Consider the following 16629-nt stretch of genomic DNA (forward strand, 5'->3'; position numbering starts at 1 on the left):
ACTATGAGACTGTTGTCATTCTAGACAGAAAAAGTTCAAGGTCAAACATAGCCTTGGGGATGGAAGGAAAGGTGTGGGAGAGAAGGGACTGCACTGAGTGATCATCAGATGGGAGGAGGGGTATCTGAGAGGACTCAGGGGTTCCAAGTGCAAGGTGGGTTTCATGTGGTAGACCCTGGGAAGGCAGGAGTGTGCTCTGGGTGGGGTCCAGTGGGGACGTCACTCCAACCCACAATGGTGTGGTCAAAGTCACCAGGACAAAATCAATCAGTTATCATACTGTGGTTTCAGCAGAGGAGAGGTCATGTACCTGATAATCTCTCTGTCCAGCCATCACCAACCCCTGCTTAAAAGTCTTTAAAGGCTCCCCCTTGCTTCTAGGACAGAGACTGGTCTTTTCTGTTGCTCACAAAGCTGGTGAACCTCTTGTGCCTCAGCATCCATCCTCCCTCCCTAGACCTGCCATACCAACCTTCTTTCAGTCCTGTTCATGGGGCATGGTCACCACTCTCTCCAACAGCAATTAGTTTTGAATAAGCTGGTGCTGTTTTAGCCACAGGGCCTTTGCACATGACATCCATGCATCCATCTTTGACCATCTTCCTTTCCCTCTTTGTCTTCTCAGAGTCTACTGTCCATTAGATCTCACTTCAGGTGTCACTTTTCCAGGAGCACCTTTCCTGGCATCCCTCAATAGGTCCAGTCTCTCTCATTTGCTTTATAGGGACATGTTTCTCCACCCTGGCCTTTAGAGCATCTGCAGTAGCTATAATTTTACATCGTCTTGTGAGAATATTTGCCCAAAGCCCATCTCCTGCACAGACAGCCAAGTCTAGGGGTGATGTTCTATCTGTGGGCACTGAGCCCCCTGCACTCAGCATGGGAATTGGAACTCTAGGGCTCAGTGGGTATTTGTGAAAGGAAGGAAGGAAGGAAGGAAGGAAGGAAGGAAGGAAGGAAGGAAGGAAGGAAGGAAGGAAGGAGTGAACATTCCATTGGTACTTCAGGAAGGGACTGAGAAGCAGCTTAGGACATACAGAATTTCAGTAGAAGAAGTTTGTCTTCAAGTAACCAGCACAGAACAAGGTGGAAGGGGAGTGGTCTGGATCCAGAGGAGTTTCTGAATGTTGAAGAGAAATTGGGAAACAGAAATCCAGAGCAATGAAGGGTTTTAAGACCAGAAAGACAATTAAGCCCTGTGTTGGAAGGACTCACATGTCAGGGTGGGGACTTGGCTCTTCACTTGAGAGGCAGTGTGGAGCCAGGAAGGATGAGCCCTACAGCTTCTCTCTGAGAAGGTGGGCGTGGCAGAGAAACCGAGGGGGCTGGAGAGAGAAGCTGGGAACAAAACCACCTTGGGAGGATAGCACAGTAGCTTTCATCAAACTTGCGAGGCACGTGAACGGGGGTCGCGTAGGTGAGCTGATGAGAGTGAAATTTGGGTGGTGGAGTGAAAGGAACTGGGCAATAGATGGGAAGTTTAAGAAAGAGAGAAGGTCATGAGTGACCAGGACTGTGGCTCCCAAGACCCGTGATGTTTCTCCCTTATGTCCCCAGGAGAAAAAGAAATGTCTTTTCTCAGAAAGTGTGGGAAGGAAACAAATTCAGGGGCTGTAAATACTCAGAGTGGCCATAAAAAGAGAGAGAATCTCGCCCAAAGAGCTATTTATTCCATTTGACTCATTCTGTATTCAGCTGGCAACATTTAAAAAATGCAGCAATTTCTCATAAAATCTATCTTCAGGTCTGCCTGCACTGGTCCCCGTGTCTCACGTGGCACCCATTGGTTGAGCTCAGGTGGTCCTGTTTGGCTGCTCCGAACACTCTCCCTGGTCTGCCTTCCAGAGCGGTTCACTCATTACCTGCCTGGGCTCTGAGATCCGCTAAGTTGGGTCCTTGCTCCCCAGGCAGCTCATCAGTTCCCAGGAGGCAGCTCTTCGGTGTCCCATGAAACACGACACTCAAGTTTCTGTCAGTGCCATGGGGGTTCCAGGAACTGAGGGATGGGGGTTCTGCCCCCAGGACCTACAGTCCCCAAAGAAGTCTGATGAGACACAGCTGATGAAGAGACACACTGGTACTGAGAATGCCATCTGCCAGCACCAGCATTCAGGGTCCTGGGGCCAAACAGACACCACGAAATCACTGCCAGGGGTCAATAATGAGATCAGGATATACACGAACTTCGTAAAATTTTTATTGATATGTTTATCATGCCAAAACCTTTTGATTTAAAATTCCAATTCCACTTGAAAAGGAGGCAACAAATGGTTGCTGGGATCCCAGGCTGCTCCTGGAGGAGCCCCCACGTTCACGCACAGTCTACAGCTACGTGATTTGACCACTCAGAGTTGCATTCTGGGAAACTCCTCCTGGAGATCCCTTGCAGGATGTCACCTAGGTCTTTAGCTGGTGGCTGGGAAACAACAACAACAACAAAAACACAATAACTCCATCCTAAGACTTCTCAGAGCATCTCTGGCTTTCAAACTTGACCCTCAAGGATCCACCACCACCCAACCTAGAATATACTTATAGATATATATTCCTGCTGAAAAAAAGAGCAGTTTTTGTTGCTTGCTGGCTGTCTCCCCAGACCCTTAGGATGGCCTCAGCACACTGGGCTCCCCTTCCTGGTGGGATCCTGTGGATCCCACCTGCAGGTGGACAGCCGTTCAGGAGCGTTTCGACTTGCTGCATGTTGGGCACAGAAGCTGACCCTTGGTGACGATGTATGCTCGGCCACCCAGCTGCTGCTCACAGCCCTCGCAGACGAAGTGCTTTCGGTGCCAGGACAAGTCTTCCACGCGCTGGTAGTCCTCCGAGAATATTATCTGGGGAGGGGAGCAGAAGAGACGTTCAACTCAGGTTCTGCCCCTATTCGACCACGTGTGGAGGACAAGCTGGAAGATGGTGGTCCACCCTCCCCCAGTCTTGTTTTGACCTTTAAATGCCTCAGTGGAGACATAAATTGCAGGTAGTAAGTACAGTATTTGGTGAAGGTCATGGTTGCATCTTAGCTTCTCAGATGGAAAAAAAAAAATCCTCTGTTATCGGCAGGTTTTACGTTTCTAGCATCTGTGATACTCTTTGGGCCAAATCCAAAGCCCGGTTGTGTTCTAAGACGGGATTACATACTCCAGTGAAGACAGCCTAAGGATAGCTGAGTGGCCAACAGGCAGTCTTCAAGAGCGGGAACACCCAGAGTCACGTGGGCTTGGAATAAACTAACGCTTTGGGGCATCTGGACCATCTGTGAGGACCACAGAGCAGAAGAGCATACTGGTTAAATGTGCCTTCTGATGTGGGGGGCAAACAGGAAGCAGGTGTGAGTGTTCACTTAAGTACTTACCAGCTGCATGACTGGACAAACTACTTAACCTCCTGTGCCTCAGTTTCCATGTCTGTGAATGGGGACATAAACATGACCCATCCTGCAGGGTTTTATGAGTGCTATGAGTGTTGCTACAGATGGAGTATTTGGAATGGAAACAGAGACAAAGTCAATGCTGTGTGATGATCATTGACCTCTCTGAACTGCACTTTTCTCAAATGTAAAGTGGAGAGTGGTTCTCCCTCCCTAAAGGGCTGTAGGATCTGTAAACGGCACATCCCATACAAAGTCAGTGGCGCGTGAGGATGAGGAGGTGTTCCTGTGAGCATACTGTGGTCCCTGCAAAAGTGAGGGGGTGGACCAGGCCGGCTGACAGCGCTTTCCTTTCTTTAATGTCCTTGCTCACACAGTTATGAGACAGGAAGATTACGGGGCCTTAGCTTCACGTGGAGACCGATACGTGCAAGGTGGGAGAGGGCAGGCACTGGCTCAAAGTGAGGACATTTCTGACCCTTGTGTGTGCCAAAAAGGAAGGTGGTGAGTTTCCCATCACCAAAGGCAGGCCGACAATAGTTATCAGTATCATAACTGTTATTGTCACTGTTAGCACAACTTTGAGTTGCTCTAGTGTGAACCCATATTGGAGAGCTGAACCCTTTTCCTAGCATCTCTGACTGTTACATTGTGTTATGTTCATGTCACTCTATTATATTCTATCATCTCGTATTACATTATCCTAAGACTCACAGCAGCTCCCATTTATTAGTTACTCGGTCGATCCTGTGCCAAGCATCTTCACGCATGATCTCATTTATCCTCAGAGCAAGTCTTTGGGATGGGCACTGGTCCCCTCCCGTTTTATAAGTGATACAACGGAGGCACAAGAGTTAGGTACCCGCACGACTCACAGATGCAGTGGTTTGAATGTGGGCAGTCTGCCTCCTGGCGGGCAACCCATCATGTTCTTCTGATCTCTAACTCAGTGCCGGGTGTTGTGCCAAGGAGAAGTCCTGACAGGTGCTCTGTGTCCAACCCATCCCAGCAGGCCCATGGGCAGGAACTCATTTCTGCCCCATTTTGCAGATGGGGAAAGAGGCTGAGAGCATGGAGGGAGATCTGAGCCTCAGTTTTCCTATCTGTGGATCACACCATTAGTGAAGCCACACTCCCCGGGGCCTCTGGGTCCTGTCCCACTGTTGTGGGGGTCCCCACCCCACCGTCAAGCCCCTCCGCTCTCACCTCGTCACAGCCCGAGCACCGGGGCCGCACGCTCTCACAGTAATGACGGCCACACCAGGGCGCCCCGTCCTTCCAGAAGTAGATGAGGTCCACCAGCGGCTCAGAGCATTTGGTGCACACAAAGCAGGCAGGATGCCACTGCTTGCTGTAGCCCGCCCTGTCCGAGTAGACCACGGGGCTGTCGGCAGGGGCCGCTCCCTTGCAGAACTCACAGACCTAGAAGGGCAGGGAGGACCCCCAGGACACAAGATAGTCAGGAGTGCATCATGACACGGGTTTGAGTTTCAACGCCAGTCTCCTTACTTCCTGGGTGACCTTGAGCAAGTTCCTATGCCACTCTGTTCCTCAGTTTTCTCAGCTGCAGAATGGGATAGTAACACTGCATACCTAGCCAGTTGTTGTGAGGACTAAAGTACTTGCTTAACACAGTGATTCTCAAACTTTTTGTTCTCAGGACACTTCTATACTCTTAGAAATTATTGAGAACCCCAAAGAGATTTTTTTTGCATGTCAGTAACAGCTACTGATATTTACCATAAGAGAAATGAAAGCTGAGAAAAAATTAAATAATGATTAAGTCATTAAAAAATAATAAACCAACATATTAACACAAATATTTGTAATTAAAAATAACTGTATTTTCCAAAATAGAAAAATTGAGTCGGAGAGTGGCATTGGCTACATTTTTGCAAAACTCTAATGACAACCTCAGCAGAGGATTTCTGGATTCTTACGACTGTTTTAGTTTTTCATCCATTGCGTTGTGTTGTTTTCTTTGAAACAGATGAAGAAAATCTGACCTTCCACTGATAAGAAGTTGAAAAAGGCAGGCATTGTGACGGCCCGAGTTGACTATTATTACTGTATTATGAAAGCCTGTGCTTAATTATATCGTTATATTTTGAATTAAAAAAAAAAAAGTGGGCATTTATTTTCTCTCTAGTCCCATAAAGTACTTAGGTGATATCACCAGTTTCGGCTCTTGGCCAGCCACCCCCACAGGATGGCGGCCACCCCTGCCTTGATGTGAATACTCTGTCTTACTCAGCATCAATCCTTCATCAGCCCAGATAGAGAGAGTTACCGTTTTGCTATGTAAAGACGAGTAGGCCTATGTTCAGAGCCTAAATACTTAGTATTCTTTATGCACTTTAATGGTATACTTAATATACTCTGTATAGGAAGAGGACATAAAAATGAACATGGTGAAAATTGGGGGAGAAAAACCATCTGAAAAAAATGTGCAGGTACTGACAGCGGTCCCTAAGCATAGTCGTGGTTGAGCACATGTCCAGATGGGGGATGTGTTTGGTTACTTGCTCCTGGCTGCCTGACGGTGTTCCTTCGAACGTGCTGGATTTGTGGTTTGGGTTTTGCCCATAAGAATGAAGGGCGTGAGTCCTTCAGCAGAGTGAAACCCTGTCCCTCTGCGCGTGACCGAGCCCCAGCTTGCCCGGCTCTCATCAGAGGGTCTGAACCAAAAGTAGGTGATGGTCCCGAGCTCATAGATGGTCACATTGCTTCATCAGAGCTGGGAAGTGTCGACTCTCTGGCTCGGGCTGTTGAGAACCAAGTGAGTTTTCTGTCTTTCTTTCCAAATTTCACAGAATGAAATTTCCAGTCCCTTTCCTCCCACACAGAAGGGACTTACTGTCCATCTACCACAACTGTCTGGGGATCATCAAGATATATCCGAGGGGCTCCTGGCTCCAAATTTCCAGATGCTGCTTAATGCAGAGGTCGGGAAAGGGAGGGTTTATAAATGCACTTGGATGTGCCTGGGGGTTATCGGCAGCGGCCCCTGACCCACAGAAGGAAACAGAGGGATGTGAGGTCAGAAAGGCGTGCGGGGGGATCACGGGTGGCTTTGAACCATGGAGTCACAGTGGGCTAGGACTTCACTCTGGAGGGAATGGGGCGCTATTACTAGTTCCAGAGGCCAGGAGTGCTGTGTTCTGGTTCACACTGTGGGGAGGTGATTCTGGGACAACTGAAAGGGCCTTGTTGGGAGCCTCTCTCTGTGGAGCATCTCTGTCCTCATTGTCCCCCAGCATCCCTGGCTCTGTGCCCCATTCCTACCAGCAGGCAGCCCTTTTTTTAAGCAAACGGTGTCACTGCCATTTTACTAAAACATGATGTCAGGGTAATGGGCTCTGTCACACGTGTTAGGAACCAATTTCTTCTTCTTGCCTTTGAACTATTTGCCATGCCCCCTTCCCTGTGGTCTCAAAGGATGAGATATCTGATAGGACCCTGGCTCTTCCAGCCTGGGGGACCCTCAGCCACCAGGGGCAGCCTGGCAAGCAGGAGTCAGAATGCCCAGCCTGCTGGGGTCTTAGGGTCCTGGCCCTGCCTTTCTCTGCACCAACTTACTCTCCTACAATCCTTAGTACTGAGGTTTACAGCTTCCAAATTGTAGTGAATGGTTGAGATGGGGGCTAGCTGTGTGACCTTAGGTGAGTTACCCAACCTCTCTGGGCCTTAGTTTTGTTTTTACCCTGTCAAAAGGGAATACTAATAATCATACTAATAACATCATAGGTCAGTTGCATGGATTAAATGAGATAAGAGAATTAATGAGCTTTATAAGGATTCAAGAATAATTAGCTCCCGTTATCCCTACCCAGCCCTCCTTACAGAGGAGAAAGCTGAGGATCAGAGGAGCCAAATCAGTTTCCCAAGATGACAAAGACGCACTGAAGGGAGAATCTGCTTCTGGCTGGGGGCCTGGATTTCTTCCAGTAACAGCATGAGTACATAGACTGGCAGGAGGTTGTTCCTCCCACCCATGAGCTTTGTGCTTTTCCATCTCTGTTCTCTCTCTGTGCAAGTCCAGAGAATCAGATCATGCGAGTTGCATCATATGTCACCACTGCAGACTCGGCTACAATATGTCCCTGGCTTGGGGGGCCTCCTCCTCTCCCTCTGCCGTCCCCTCCCCCCCACCTGCAAGACGGTTTCTCAGACTCAAGTCTGCCCCAGCATCCCCTAGACGTTGTTCAAACAGACTGCTGCACCACCCCCGCCCTGGAGTGTCTGATGAGTAGGTCTGGGAGGGGGCAGAGGAATTTGCGGGTTCCTGGGGGGATGCTGGTGTGGTCAGGGGACCACGCTTTGAAAACCTCTGTCATAGAATATTTTTAAATGACCTTATAAATAAACTCAGCAAAAATGACATCACCGGTTAGGTTCAGTTACAGCAAAAGCCAATTTGAATTCCTGGGATGCTTAAATCCTAGACTATTTTGAGAATGACCAATGTGGTCATTCCGAGGCAACTTCCCGTGTGGAGGAGACAGTGTGGTCAAGTAGAAGTCCTCTGGGACTAGGTTAAAAGGGACAGAGAAGAACACTGCTCATTAGCATGTCAGTGGGTTCTCATTCATACTCCCAGCTGTCTAAAACCAGAGCCTCCGCACGAGAATCAGTCCAGCCTTTGCTGCGTAACCTAGTTTTCAGACTGGTCCCCCCCACCCCCCGGGGAGATGCTGTAGCACAAACCTCTCACAGGTAGAACGCACATGACGTTCCTCCCAGTGCCTCTGAAGTTTTGCCCTGTTCATGTTCAAATGGTGAGAGGTTCTTAATCACAAGGGTCTGAATGAAAGAGTTTGTTCTGTACTTCGGGCTTTTGTAAATGCCTGCTTTGACAAAGCTGAGGAGCATTCTAGATTCAGCTGCCTCAGAAGCTCAGACCCTGCCGGGCTGGGGTTCCCTTCACTGTGGTGTGTGGAAGTGACGCTGGCAACTTCTTGCACCCTCCTCCACCCAACAGGGTGTCTAATTCTCGCTTCTGTAGAATAGAATGTGGTGAAGGATGCTGTAAATTCCTGAGGTAGGTCATCAAAAGCAACACAGCTTCTGCTTTCTCAGTACACACACCTTGGAAGTTCTAGATGAACAGGAGAAAGGTCTGAAGGCCCCCATCTTAGGGGAGAAAACACTTAGAGACAGAGGGAGAGGCTGCTGGTCCCGCCCCAGCCGTTTGTGTCTTCCCAGCATGGAGGCCAGATGTGTGAGCGACTGAGCTTCAGAAGATCCCAGCCCCCAGCCTGTGGGCTGCTCCAGATAATACCTTGAGCTCAGAGCCGAGAGATCCCCGCTGAGCCGTGCCCAGATTGCTGACTTGTGAGCAAAAGAGACGTAGTGGCTTTAAGCCGTGGCATCTCGGGGTGCTTGAAGTATGATCCTGCATAACAGCAGCAGCAGCAGATGTGGACACGCAGAATTATTAAGATGTCTGAAATGCAAGTCACCAAGACACAAAGTGTTGGAGGCCACAGCAGACCGAGGACAGTGGCCCAGGGTTACACGGCCACAGGACTGTCTCTAAGGATGAGCCGCGCTGGCCTTCAGAGGCAGATCTGCAGATATCGAGAACCCTCTAAACCAGCCTTAATCTCTCTGCCGGGGTTGCCAGAACTTCTGTCCCAGTCATGCTGTTCTCTTCTGGAAGGCTCTTAGCCAAAGGCCTCCCCAGTCTAAACCCAGATTGCCTTGTGAAAATCTTACCATTACGATTCAGTAAATATTAACACAAGGGCCTTGAATTCAGGCACTGGGTTCTCTCCAACACAAATACTCAACAATTTATTTATAAACAGCATCTCCCATTTCCTCTTATGGTGAGGATTCACCATCTTTGCTTTGCAGCCTCATGTATCCCAGAATGTGGGGTTTTTTTTCTTTCTTTCTCTTTTCTCTCTTTTTCTGGCCCAGTGATATTGCTGGCATCTTCAGCCTCTTGTGTTCTGTTCCCCGACACAGTCATCTTCCTGAGGCTCTTTACAGACAGACCGGGTGGGCAGGTGGGTGCGATGCTGTGGTTAGGGTCCCAGACTGGCATGAGGTCCCACTGTAGCTTCATCTTGGGGGGGCTCTTGGATAAGTCAGCTACCTCTCTGAGCCTCAGTTTCCTCATCTGTAACAGGAGGAGGGCCCTGGCTCATGGGAGATGCTTGGCACGTGTGGTCACAGTTGCTGGCCACTGGTGCTTGGCCTCTGTCACTGGTTGTCTGGTGAAGGCAGAAGGTGGGGCCAGGAGGGCTATGTAAATGGTACACTTGGGAGAGAGACCATCAGCCTGCAGTGTTCTTGAATCCAGTGTTGATGGGCATGTAGGGGAAGGCCAGCTTCCTGCACAGGGTCGCTGCTGAGCAGGGACAAGGCTCACATGTGGTCACCTCTGTTGTACTGGCCTCACCCGGTGGCGGGACTGCACAGGGAAGAGGGAGCTTCCGTTATTCAGAGTCTGTGCAGGGTTTGGGGTGAGGCTGGCCTGAGTTACTGCTCTGGCTTCACCACTCACCGGCTAGATGACTAGAGAGGGGACAGTATATCTTGAAGGATCATTCTTGGGATTAAATATGACAGCCATGAGCAGCCTGGCACAATGCCTGGGACAGCCTGGGCAGTCAGTGAATGGGGGGTGACACCACCCATCACCATCGTCACCCCTTTACCTACAGTAGCAAAATAAAATCAGATAAAGCCAAAGTAATTCTTTAAAAAAACATTTTGTATGGTTCTTCCAGTTCCAGGGTCAGCAGACTCTCTCCGTGGGCCAAATCCAGCCTGCCGCCTGTTTTGTCAAATAAAGTTTTATTAGGGCATGGCTGTGGTCATCTGTTTAGATATTGTCTTTGGCTGCATCAGGGCTGCCAGGACAGGGGCCAGGGGTTATGACTGAGACCGTATGGCTCGAAAACCCTAAAATATTCACAGTCTGCCTTTTACAGAAAAAATTGGGCAACCTCAGTTTTAGTCAATGGAATATTACACAGCCCACTTCAGAAAAAAATTTTTGTGAAGACTTGTGTGGCAACATGGAAAAGTATTTAGAGTACAGAGTCGGGTGAAGGGAATTTTCTGTGGAAAAGAAACTCTCCTTTAATGTCATTAAAATATCTCCACCATAAAGAAGGAGGCAGGCAGATGCTGAGAAGCGTGGTAACCATGGTGATTTGGGGGACGCTTCCTGGGCCTTTGACCCACTGTCCTCCAGCTCAAATGGGGCTCTCAGGCATGGGGATAGGATGGTGGTTTCAGATTCCCAGAGAGGGGCTGGCAGGAAAGCCAGCCTGCCAGCCCACAAGCCAAACATCTGCTCGGACGAAGCTTTGGAAGTCCCTTGCCCACAAATATGTCCCTTGTTGAAGCTGAGCCGCCAGCTGCTGTAAGTTTCCATTTGAGAGGCTGAATTCCGGAGAGGGCGGGGCCCCAGGCCACTGGTCCCTCCTCTGTACCTTCTGGCGGGGAGAGGAGGCAGGGGGCTGTGCTGTGATTTGGGACCAAATTAACACATCTTTACAACTCCCAGGAATGTCTTCACTTCCTTCCATCTGTTCTCCTTTTAGTCACTCTCTTTGGTGCAGTGGTTTGGCTGACAAGGCAGGAGCAGGGGGGCTCCCGGCAGGAATGAAAATTACAAAAGGGCAGAGATGACATGAAATGCTATGTTCTGGCTTTCTTTCCCCTTGCTTCAGTTGCAAGTTTGGGGTGTAGGGATGGGCGGAAATTCCTGGGCAAGATGACCATGCCCAGGAAATCTGTATATTTAATTTCTGAGAAAATAACCAGTAAGCTGTCTAAATGCAAGGAAATGGTCTGGTGAAGCTGTTCACAGTCAGAGTATCTGTAGGATCCATCCAGGTTGGAGAGGTCCAAGCAAGGGCCTGAGAGCGGATGTGAGGCTTGGCCACACTGCTGTGGGATGGTCCGGGTTGCTAGAGTGGGCAGCTCACTGGCCACGGAATGCTTTGAAGCCCCGAAGACCTATGAGAACCCATGGTGGGTAGGATTAGGGTGGGAGAGGCAAGTCCTTCTCTTGTTCCTGGCTAGCAGACAAGAGGACCCTAAATTCTTCACCGGGCTGGGCTGTCAGTTACTCCAAACACTGTCACTCACCCCAGCAAACAGAAATACATGCATCCTTGTGTTGTTCCCCACCAGCTGGACCCTACTCCCACAAGGCTCAGATCCCACAGGGCCGGTGATGCAGAAGGACCTGGGCTGGAATCCCATCCCCAGTCCCTCCCCTCCCCCAGCAAGCCCATTAACTTCTCTGTGCCTCAGGCTCTACATCTGTGAAACGGGCACAACAAACCCAACTTCTTGCGCTGGTTGTTTAGAAGATTCAAAGAGATCTGTGAGCCTGCTGTTCTTCCCCCTCCTCCCTGCTCCACGCGCACACAGTGGGGCAAGTGAAGGAAAGAGAAGGAGGTTAAATATGTTGGGTTTTCATTGGCCTCACTGATTTAAAGGGCTTGCTTTGGGAGTAACAGTGGGTGTGTGAGTATCTGGGATTTTTCTGTGGTGGCATTTCCTCATGAAGAGGGGTGACTGATGGAATTTCCCATGATGCCTCTCTCCTAACCTTACTGTGATGATGATGCTACCATGCCTGAGGTAGGCGTGGGCAGCCACAGCTCTTGGGTTCATTTCCCAGATGTGTCACGGCTGATCTTAGGTCGCCTGTCCTGTTAGTGGGGCCCATGTGAAGCCCTGGGGTCTGGGAGCCGGGGGGAGGGGTGCAGACCTGAGAACTGTGCTCAGATCTGGGTAACTGAGCAGCCCTGGCCATGAGGATGGGTGGGCTCAGAGGGCGCTGCTCCTGCCACCTGGCTGGACCACCGCTCTCTGGCTTCACTCAGAACTCAGCCTGTGGGTGGAGATTCCACACAGGCGATTTGGAAAAGGCTTTTGGCAGTCACACTCCTCTGGTCTGGACAGTCTGGTGGAGGGGCCTGTTGAGGAGAGGACTTGGCTGCCTGACCTGTCATTGCCTGGGTCTGAGCTCCTCCCAGGGTCCTAAGGAAGGACATCACTGTAACCAGCCACCCAGCAGCTGGACGGAGCCGAGTGAGCATCCGGGAAAACTGACCGCGGTGTAGGCTGCAGGCAGCACAGAGAAAGTGGGGCTTGTGGCCTCAGTGCCCTGTGCTCAAGGACTGGGTAGTCGGATGGGTGTAGAGCAGCGGGCTACATTCTGTGCCTGTGTTTCCAGATCTCTCCAAGGACACTTCAAGGAATTCGAGAGTGCTGTGTGGCCCTCTCAAAGCTGGACTTCCTAAGCTGGGAGGTCACATAAATCTAGAAAATGCCCGTGTGAGCATCTCTTGGACCCTCACTGTTTATGAAATTGGTGATATCATTTTTGCTGAGCTTAAATGTCAGGTAATTTTTAACACTCTTTAGCAGTGGTTCTCCAAGCGTGGCCCCCAGACCATCTGGAGACTCGTTAGACATGCAGATTCTCAGGCCCCACCTGCACCGACTAGTGGGGAGCTCTGGGGTGGGACCCAGCCCTGTGGACTTGGGCCAGACTTCCAGGCAATGTTAGTTTGTGACCCATGCCGTCCCCTCCTCAAAGCTCTGATGTCTCCCTTGCATGGCCACACGGCCCTTTTATAGCCTAATAGCCACGAGCTGTCCAAGGAATTAGCTTTGGGAAATGGGAAAGAGGGCCTGGGGGCTGACAGAGGCTGGTTTGAATCCCAGTGCCTTTCTTCACATCGTTGGGCGGCTGGGAGCGTTAAATCAGAATATACTCCCCTGCTTAGTGCTGTGCTCGGTCCAGAGAAAGTCCGCTAAATGGTAGCCACTAACAACAGAAGGAACTCTTAGAGTTAAGATAATGAACAGTGATAAGTTACCAACACAGTTCTAGGATGATACGTGTCACGTGTCCTTCTTTTTGCCTCTTTTTTTTTTTTTTCATAAATCACTGTTTGCTGTGGGGTGTCGGTCTGAGCCCTCTACTTCCTCCCTGTTCTTGGGTTCTCGAGTTGAATGCCCTGACTGCTTCTAGCAAAGTTCATTGCCCTCCCCAGGGGAGCAAAAGTCAGGCTTCGTGCCTAATGCTTTGTTCTGGTAACTGTCCTGTCTGCCTTTTTATGACAACAGGAGGAGCACAGTGCACAGGGCGGCCAGCACCCATGTCCACTGAACGGGCCGCTCCCTGGGGCAAGGCAGCGCAGTTCCGGCAGGCGGCCCAGGTCCAGGCCTAACGGCGGGGCTGTGGGACACGCCGTCTATGGCTGGGTGGGCTGTTTAGCTACCTTAATAGGATTTGCTCCCCAGCTTCAAGGAGATAAACAGGGAGTCAAATAAGAGCGCCCAGCCTGCTTTCTTCCTGGAACAGATAACCAGCAGGGTTTTCTAACTCAGCACCAATGTAGTAGAGAGAATATCAGATCCAGCTTCTGCCCCTTAGAGACTATGGGGCCCCGGGCCAAATACTTATCTTCTTGGAATCCCTGACTTCTCACCTGTAAAATGGGGTTGGCAAGATCCACCCCCCAGCTAGCTGCGTGGATTAATCCATGCCCCGGAAGCAGTGAGCACAGCATTTGGCACAGAACAGGTGCTTGATGCATGTGAGCTTGAAACCTCATCCTCCCCGGCAAAACGGCCACCCACGGGGTCCCCATCTTTCAAGGATCAATTTAGTTCCAACATTTATCCGTTCATTAATTTGTTCATTCATTCATGGATTTTATCAAGCACCTACTATCTATATGGATGGAGCCTGCAGATACAGAGCTGGACCTCCGCATCTGAGGGAGGTTATGGACATGGGTCTACCGATGACATCACTAGGTATCTAATTAAGATTGGGGTTAGGGCAAGGAAGGGAAAGTCTGTCTTCCCAAGCCTGCCCTGCCCACTAATATCGGCTTCCTTCAGATTCCCTATTTACTGACTGGTCTTGTTGTTTACATGCTTCCAGAGTGTCAGAGCCATTTCCTAAAGTTGACTGTTGGCAAGGACCAGGGATCTCAGGCCACCTCTGCCCCACTTCCATGCTATCCAAATATGTGGACTGAGTCCAGGATCAAATAGTTCTCAGATCAACGTTTCTCTCTTGGGAATGGCAATTGGGAAATGTCACAGACTTAAAGAAGTTGCCTTCCAGCTTGGAAGCATGCAGTATTTATGTGTTAAGGACAGACGGCTACTGGAGGGTGGGGAGAGGGCAGGGCTAGAGAGAGACTAATTTATGAAACATGGTAACTGGATCTAACTTTTTTTTTTAAGTCCCTGGGTTGTGAATTCTTACAGAGAGATGGGTCTTTTCAACACCATCATCAAATTTGCGGTAGGGAAAATCAGTCTCATTCTTTTGTCTCAGAGTTCATCGGATGGCAATCCCAAATGAACGTGCCCACAGGGAGCGGGGTGGAGATGTAGGACGCAGGTCTTGTGTAACAAGTGTGAGTCACTACAGAGATGGGCGAGCCGGCCCCTTCTGGGTGTAGTGACAGCATCGTTTGGGCTGGCATTTCCTTGAGGTGTCTGGCTCAGGCGGGTGACTGCTAGCCTGGTCCCAGCAAAGCATGTAATTTGCTTGAGGACCCTGTGTGTTCTGACCTTTATCTCCAAATGTCAAATAGAGGCAAGAGGTCGCTTGGCTGATGAGGGTTGGGGCTGGGGGCCAGGAAATTTAGCAGACATCAGCCCACGTGACCCCAGTCTCAGGCTAGTCCTCTCATCTCCTGGGCTGCAGATTAAGACAAGCCAAGCCAGGAGGCTCCAGCTCCCAGACCCTGCCTCCTCCCCTGTGCTTCTCAGACAGGCCCCAGGGGCTTCCCCCACAGCACATCTCCCACGCTCCTCCTGGGGAAGCTCATCCCGCATCCTGTGATACCTCCCCCGGAAAGCCTGCCACCGCCCCCCACGGCCCGCAGTGGAAAGTCCTAAGTCCCTGGCACTCCAACATGAGGACAGTGTCCTCTGCTTGTTTGATTTCCCGGGGCTCAGCAGACAGTCCGGGCTAGTCAGTGCCTGAGTGATGAGTGGCCGGAGGGCAGGACTCTTCAGGAGATGTGCCCCTGCTGACCAGCGTTGTCCCGCCACCCCCGTCTCGAACACACGCACACCACGCTTTCATTCACATGGGACTTCATTCCATCCTCTGTGCTGTGCTCTCTGGAACGTTCTTCTTTTTTTGGCTCATGCTCCCCTCTTTAAGGCAACACAGGTTTTCCCGGAAGAGCCCGAAGACCTGGGTGGCTCCTACTTATTCTTCCAAGGCTGGCAGGGCCTCCCCTCGCCCCCAGGCAAGGTCAGATGCCCCTTCTGGGAGCTGCGTCCCTTTGGTTGTCTGTGACCCCCACTGGACCATGAGCCTCTCCAGGGCAGGGACCTTGTCTTATTTTTCGCAGGATGGTGCCTGGCACAGACTCCAGGAGCACCAGCTACCCCCTGGAGGGACCCCCGCGTGCATGAATGCAGGAATGAGGGAACAGTGCCTGGAGCTGGGTTCCCCGGCACGGATGGATGGACGGATGAGCGGGAGAGACTCACGTATTCCTTGGACGGGTCACCGATGTTGCCGTTGGTGGTGGGGGCGGTGGTCTCTGCGCCCTCGGGCTTGTCCTGCTGTTTCCCCTCCTCCTTGGGCAAGCCGCCCTGCCCGGGGAGGGCCACTTCGCCCACGCCCAGGGCCTCGCTCTTGTACTGCTTCACAAACTCCTCCATCACTCTCAGCTCGTTCTCCAAAAGTCCGCGGCAGCGAGAGGGGTCCTGGTCGTAGATGGGGAGCTGGCGCGTGAGCTGGCGCCGGCGGTAGTAGGCGCCTTCGGTGCCGGTCACCGGCTGCTTCTCCTTGGGGATCAGCTCCATGTACTGCAGGCCCTGGGGAGGGGGAGACAGAGCACCCGTGATTCCCCAGCACCCAGGCCGAGAGCCGAGCCCTGGCAAGCCCTGGGCTCGGTGGGCAGCGTCTAGGTCTTCAGGTTTTTCAGGACCCAAGCATCCTCAAGGAAGGAATAGGGTGAATTTTGGTCACACCTAAGAGAGGCCTAAATCAGCTTCCACTCTCCCCCGGGTCGTGGTCACAGATTCATATTCTTGGTGAGAGTGAGCTCATTTCAGTAGACCTTTGTTTTGAGATTTGCTGGCTTTACAACATGGATTTCGTTTCCTTCAAAACTCAGTATCTTTACCTCATTTACCTCTTGGCAATGTTTCTCTTTAAAAAAAAAAAGTCAATCTAGTTGAAAATCGCCTTTCTTAGCAAAGTGTAATTAAATCATTATAGGCATGCAGTATTT

At 50.8% G+C, this 16629-nt stretch overlaps 1 protein-coding gene across 1 annotated transcript in view; it reads right to left on the reverse strand.

Moving 5' to 3' along the window:
* Positions 1-2175: 2175 nt before the first annotated feature.
* The window catches only part of LMCD1 (LIM and cysteine rich domains 1), a 55391-nt gene continuing 40937 nt past the window's right edge, over positions 2176-16629 (reverse strand). Inside the window, exons 4-6 of the mRNA XM_010984980.3 lie at positions 15881-16210; positions 4574-4789; positions 2176-2834 (exon numbers count right to left, since the gene is read on the reverse strand). Coding sequence (XP_010983282.1) covers positions 2676-2834; positions 4574-4789; positions 15881-16210 — 705 coding nt within the window. The 3' untranslated portion in view covers positions 2176-2675. The remainder of the gene's footprint in view (positions 2835-4573; positions 4790-15880; positions 16211-16629) is intronic.

This window comes from Camelus dromedarius, chromosome 17, assembly GCF_036321535.1.
Source record: "Camelus dromedarius isolate mCamDro1 chromosome 17, mCamDro1.pat, whole genome shotgun sequence".
In the NCBI taxonomy this organism is placed as follows: Eukaryota; Metazoa; Chordata; class Mammalia; order Artiodactyla; family Camelidae; genus Camelus; species Camelus dromedarius.